This window comes from Rana temporaria, chromosome 4 (genome assembly GCF_905171775.1).
Source record: "Rana temporaria chromosome 4, aRanTem1.1, whole genome shotgun sequence".
Taxonomy (NCBI): domain Eukaryota; kingdom Metazoa; phylum Chordata; class Amphibia; order Anura; family Ranidae; genus Rana; species Rana temporaria.
In genome coordinates this window covers 12,660,647-12,665,468 of record NC_053492.1, presented here as the reverse complement: position 1 = coordinate 12,665,468, position 4,822 = coordinate 12,660,647, and the positions used below count along the sequence as shown (strand labels likewise).

At 44.7% G+C, this 4,822-nt stretch overlaps 1 protein-coding gene across 1 annotated transcript; it reads right to left on the bottom strand.

Moving 5' to 3' along the window:
• Positions 1-2,691: 2,691 nt before the first annotated feature.
• LOC120935919 (zinc finger protein 260-like) lies at positions 2,692-4,531 on the bottom strand. The gene has a single exon (XM_040347949.1). It carries the CDS (start codon positions 4,393-4,395, stop codon positions 2,791-2,793), a length of 1,605 nt encoding a protein of 534 aa, XP_040203883.1. The 5' UTR covers positions 4,396-4,531; the 3' UTR covers positions 2,692-2,790.
• Between the last annotated feature and the right edge of the window lie 291 nt (positions 4,532-4,822).

Genomic DNA, 4,822 nt, shown 5'->3' with positions numbered 1-4,822 from the left:
TTCATATGAAGGCAAAAGTCTCATAGGGATAACTTGATAGAAGAAAAAACAGATAAAACATCTATCCAAACATCAACTGTTAAATTTATGAATTGGCCGCTCACCTACAACAATGACCCAAGGGTCAAACAAGGCTCATCAGATAGTCAGATAAGGAATCTTGCTGATGGATCTGTAAAGGCATCCATGTTCGAGGCGAAGACGAAGAACTACATCCAAAACTTGGCATCAAAACATCTTGGGTAATTCCATATATAGAGGAAACAGCTCGCTCCAAGGAATGGCACTTCTTGTATAAATGGCGCTCAAAGGAAACAAAGAACAGCCAAAGTGCAATATTGCCAAATGAAAAGTAAATTTTTTTATAAAAAAAAACTGCTTACATCAAGTAAGGATAAAAACCGCAGTAAAAAGCAATGGGAGTAGTGACACACAGGCCTCCTCACCATACTTCCGTTAAACACCACCGGAACTGACGTCACAAGGCTCCACCCGACGCGTTGTGCCACTGGTCATGTGACTTCCTCAGGGATAGGAGCCAAGTGAGGGGTATTTGTACCCCTTCCAAAGGGATATGTGCCGAGTGCTTTGGGAGGGGAGCGAATATGTGCTAGTGGGGGGTCTGATCCTCCTCTCCCAAAGCACCCAGCACATATTCACTTACCTCCCAAATGAAAAGATGCTGCATTCCTCTCTGTCCTCCTCCTGTGGAGTCTCTCTCTGTCCTCCTCCTGCGGTGTCCCTCTCTGTCCTCCTCCCACGGTGTCCCTCTCTGTCCTCCTCCCGCGGCGCCCCTCTCTGTCCTCCTCCCGCCGCGCACCTCTCTGTCCTCTTCCCGTGGCGTCCTTCTATCCTCTTCCCGTGGCGTCCCTCTCTGTCCACTTCCTGGGGCATCCCTCTGTTCTCTTCCTGCGGTGTCCCTCTGTCCTCCTCCCATGAAGATGACAGGGCGGATCTTAAAAAGGAAGGGGTGGGTCATATTTAAATTAGGGGGTGCGCGAGTTTATTCAGGCCTAGTGCAGCACAAAACCTAAATACACCACTGACTACAGAAATAAAGGATACGACTATCCATTTCTGGGACACTGTATACAGACACCATTGTCCTCTTACCCTTGTTGAACAAAATCCCTTCTGTTTTACTTGATAATCTAGGCCAGTTATATTGTTTGCCCTGCTACCCAGGAGTTATACCGTTGGAATTGCGGTGGTATTCGGCCGCTAGGGGTGCGGTTTTGCGGAAAAAGGGTTAATACCACCCGCAATGCGCCTCTACAGAGGCGCATTGCGGGTGGTATAGCCGCGGTTTCCCATTGATTTCAATGGAAAGGAGCGGTAAACAAACCGCTCCAAAAATGCTGCTAGCAGGACTTTTGGAGCGGTCCTGCTAGCGCACCGCTCCAGGGCTTTCATACTGGAGAAACAGCATCTGCTGTTTAGGGTCGGTTTGCAGGCGCTGAAAGGGGCCTTAAAGTGCACCAACGAAAGTGGCTAGTTGAAGAAACCAAAGCTTATATTTGCTTCAAAAAGGACTGAAGCTGTTAGGGCCATACGGATCCGCACACACATATTCAGGGATCTGCATATGTATTGGGTGTGTGGGACAGTTTGAGCTAGATTCACGTAGCTCTGCGTATATTTTGGCCGGCGTAGCGCATCTCATATGCGCTACGCCAACGTAAAATAGGGCGCCCAGACCAGTATTCACAAAGATCTGGCGCCGTACGTTGCGCCGGCATAGTGTAAATAGGCAGGCGTAAGCCCGCCTAATTTAAATGTGGAAGGTAGTGGGCGTGTTGTATACGAATTAGTCGTGACCCCATGTAAATGTCTTCCTGAACGAACGGCGCATGCGCGTGCATGCTCAGAGTCACGTTGCATATACTTCCTAAGATACGTCGGCTCAATGCTTTCGACGTGAACGTAACCTACGCACAGCCCCATTCACGTACCACTTACGTAAACGACTTAAAATTTGACGGCTGTTCCGATGTCCATACCTTAACATTGGCTGCGCCTCATATAGCAGGGGTAACGTTACGCCGGACGTAAGCCTTCTGTAAACGGCGTAGCGGGCGCAAGTACGTTCGTGAATCGGCGTATCTAGGTCATTTACATATTCTACGCGTAAATCTACGGAAGCGCCCCTAGCGGCCAGCTACGTTGGTCGGAGGAAGCTGTAATTCAGGCGTATCTAGCTCCCAGAATGGCACGCATAGATACGACGGCGCATCTTTCTACTTACGCAGCGTATCTATAGATACGCCGACGTAAAGCAATGCTGAATCTAGCTCGTTATCTATAAAGTTAAGCCATTACTTGCTGACTTGAATATGTGTGTAAAGTTGGGTCTGTGGAGCCAGGGAACAGTAGAGGGGAGTCATTTTTTATTTATTTTTTACCAAAGACTTGTAGCAGAATACATCCTGGCTTAACTTTATGACTAAATTTGATTATATTGGATTTCTTTTAAAACAGAAAGTAGAAATATATATATATTTTATATTAAATTGCTTATTTTTTACTTATTTTACAAAAAAAAATAAAACAAGTGGTAAATAAATACTACCAAAAGAAAGCTCTATTTGTGTGAACAAAATGATAAAAATGTTATTTGGGAATAGTGTAGCATGACCGCGCAATTTTCATTCAAAGTGGGAGAGCACGGCAAGCTGAAAATTGGTCTGGGAAGGAAATTGAGGTATTGAGGTGGTTAACAAAGTCTCATTTCCATGTACAGTATTTTCACACTCAGGGCAGGAATATTAACAATCATGAAAAACATTTCCCTCATTTGAGGAAGGGATGTGGCTTCTCCCCTTTGTGAGATCTTTGATGTCTAACAAGTTCTGATTTCCATGAAAAACATTTCCTACACTCAGAACAAAAATATGGCTTCTCCCCCGTGTGAATCCTCTGATGTCTGTGAAGAATGGATTTTGCCGAAAAACATTTACCACACTCAAGGCAGGAATATGGCTTCTGCCCCATGTGTGATCTTTGATGTATAACAAAGTCTGAGTTCCGTATATAAAATTTCCTGCACTTGGGGCACGAATACGGCTTCTCCCCTGTGTGAGACCTCTGATGTCTAACAAGGTCTGATTTCTGTGAAAAACTTTTCCCACACTCAGAACAGAAATACGGCTTCTCCCCAGTGTGAATCATCTGATGTCTGCAAAGTCTGGAATTGTCTAAAAAACATTTCCCGCATTCAGGGCAGGTAAAAATCTTCTCCCCTGTGTCAGATCTCTGATGCAGAACAAGTCCCGATTTCCGTGAAAAACTTTCCCCACACTCAGGACAGGAATATGGCTTCTCCCCTGTGTGAATCATCTGATGTCTGTAAAGAATGGACTTCTCTGAAAAACTTTTACCGCACTCAGAGCAGGGATACGGTTTCTCCCCTGCGTGAGATCTTTGATGTATAAGAAAATCTGATTTCCATATATAACATTTTCCACACTTTGGGCAGGAATACGGCTTCTCCTCTCTGTGAGATTTTTGATGTCTAACAAGGTCTGATTTCTGTGAAAAACATTTCACACACTCAGGGCAGGAATACGGTTTCTCCCCTCTGTGAAATCTTTGATGTCTAGCAAGGTCTGATTTGTGTAAAAAACATTTCCCACACTCAGGGCAGGAACACAGTTTCTCCCCAGTGTGAGATCTTTGATGCATAACAAGTCCTGATTTCCATGCAAAACATTTCCCGCACTCAGGGCAGGAATATGGCTTCTTGCCTGTGTGAGATCTTTGATGTATTCGTAGTTCTGATATCTGTGAAAAACATTTTCCACACTCAGGATAATAACACATTTTCTGCTCTGTGTGAGACCGCCAGTGTTTTTGAAGATGGGACACCTGTGAAAAACATTTTTCACACTCAGGACAGGAATATGGTTTCTCCCCCGTGTGAATCCTCTGATGTCTGTTAAGATTGGACTTGTCTGAAAAACTTTTACCACATTCAGAGCAAAGATACGGCTTCTCTCCTGTGTGAGATCTTTCATGTATAAGAAAGTCTGATTTCCGTAGAAAACCTTTCCCACACTTGGGGCAGGAATACGGCTTCTCTCCTCCATGAAATGTTTTATGTCTAATAAGGTCTGATTTCTCTGAGAAACATTTCCCGCACTCAGAGCAAGAATGAAGCTTCCCACCCGTGTGAGATCTCTGATGTACAGTAAGACTTAATTGAAAGCTAAAACTTTCCCCACATTCAGTACAGGAAAATTTCTCCTCCCCCTGAATTCCGGCACCATCCCTCACAGTACGAGGTTGCTCAGAGACAGAGGGATTTGATGGTCTCTCCATACGCTGAAGTCCACCACCTATAGCTGAGCTCATTGTCTTTTCTCCTGCACAATCTCTTGCGATTTCCTCATCTTCCATTTTATAGCTTGGAGATAAAGTGAGATGTTCTGTGGAGGGTTTCTTAATCAAGTGTCCTGGAAAAAATAAAAACACGATCAATAGAGACTATAAAGGTTAGTTTACTTAAATCAAGATCCCATCTGGATCAGGTAGATCTGAGTGACCAGATGTCCTCTGTGGATGTCCCAACCAACTGTGACTTCCCCTCTTCAGTGAAAGGGCCTTTGGTCCTCCTCCCAGATCACTTCTACATTTACACAGCCTTGTCAGAAGAACAGGAACCAATTGGAGACTGGGAGGTGCATGCTCTTCACACAACCACAAGCCTAGGCACTGGGTCATATGATCTCTGATAATGAAGAAATTCAAAGTTTAGACTTTCAGATCTTTTAGCACAGAACAAGTGGCCATAGGCCTAGGCTTCTGGTGACAAACAGCACTGGAG

What these genes read in the sequence shown, in the direction of transcription:
- LOC120935919 (XM_040347949.1), bottom strand. Translation starts at nt 4,395, where the DNA reads ATGGAAGATGAGGAAATCGCAAGAGATTGTGCAGGAGAAAAGACAATG.